Source organism: Grammomys surdaster, unplaced genomic scaffold, assembly GCF_004785775.1.
Source record: "Grammomys surdaster isolate TR1022 unplaced genomic scaffold, NIH_TR_1.0 124976, whole genome shotgun sequence".
In the NCBI taxonomy this organism is placed as follows: domain Eukaryota; kingdom Metazoa; phylum Chordata; class Mammalia; order Rodentia; family Muridae; genus Grammomys; species Grammomys surdaster.
The window spans coordinates 309,955-311,206 of NW_021619904.1; the positions used below are offsets into that span (position 1 = coordinate 309,955).

General features: G+C 41.1%; 1 protein-coding gene across 1 annotated transcript in view; it reads left to right on the forward strand.

Moving 5' to 3' along the window:
• Positions 1 to 153, forward strand: part of LOC114636838 (small proline-rich protein 2G) — a 313-nt gene extending 160 nt beyond the window's left edge. Inside the window, exon 2 of the mRNA XM_028784941.1 lies at positions 10 to 153. Coding sequence (XP_028640774.1) covers positions 10 to 153 — 144 coding nt within the window. The remainder of the gene's footprint in view (positions 1 to 9) is intronic.
• Positions 154 to 1,252: the final 1,099 nt, after the last annotated feature.

A 1,252-nucleotide genomic window follows, 5' to 3' on the forward strand; every position in this document is an offset into this window, starting at 1 on the left:
TGCCCTGAGCCTTGTCCTCCCCCAAAGTGCCCTGAGCCTTGTCCTCCCCGAAAGTGCCCTGAGCCATGCCTCCCTCCCCAATGTCAGCAGAAATGCCCTCCTGTGCAACCTCCTCCACCCTGCCAACAGAAGTGCCCACCCAAGAGCAAGTGAGGTCTTCAGCAGTCATCATGATAGGAAGGGAATCCATCTCATGTACTTCCATAGCAACTCCTCCATCTTCCCTCCAAAGCCTGCCGTAGATGCAAAAAAAATCTACTCACCCTTCCACTTCCATGAGCCTGTGATGACTCCTGAAAGGGAAGGCATTTCCCTGCTTCTGCTGTCAAGGAGATGCAGAGAATGGTCCTTCCTCAGTGCTTCAGTGTCCCTGATGCTCAGAAGGAAGAGTTGCAGCAGTCTACCCCGTTCCTACAGAAGACATTTCCCAAATCTGTCTGACCTTTTGTCATGGTAGTTGTCATTGTGGTTTATTTACTGAATAAAAAGTACAATCTTGTTGAATGTATGCATGTGTGCTTCTAAAACTCACTTTATTCCCTTTATGACATGCCCATGTTCCTTTATTTCTTTCTACGTGCTTGGTTGCTTGAGAAATACATTATTTCATTCTGCATAAATACAATTTCCCATTAAATCCCCAGTAACTTAAACATGCCAACCAACCATGACTTTAAATTGTGCTTATATTTCTAATCATGATAATATGAAGTTACATTTATTTACCTGAAAGCAACACGATATCATTCTTTATTACTGATTATTACTCCATGATATCTATGTGCCCTATTTTCTTAATCAGTTCATCCTCTCATGATAGGCTGATTTTTTATTGAATATTTTATTTATTTACATTTCACATGCATTCCCCTTTCCCTATCTCCCCTCCCTAAAACCCCCTATCCCATCCCCCCTCCTCCTTTTTTTCTTTTATACCATTTTAATTACATGCAAGTATTAAGGTCAGTTCTAGGTTGAGGAACTAGCAATACAATAGATGCAAATAATCAAGGAACAAGCATGACAATAAACACAAATAGAACAAGCAAGGCAATAAACAAAATTCCATGAATAGTCCTGTGATCACTGTTTAGGGGCTTATCAGGATGGCCAAAATATCTGAGCCGACTTCCCTGTCCTAGCTCAAAATCGTTTTCATGTCTGAATCCTACATTCTTGTCCTGGCCTAAGATTTAGATTCTTGCCTGAAATTACTTCTTTGTTCTAGCCTAATGTCATATTCTTGCCTGAA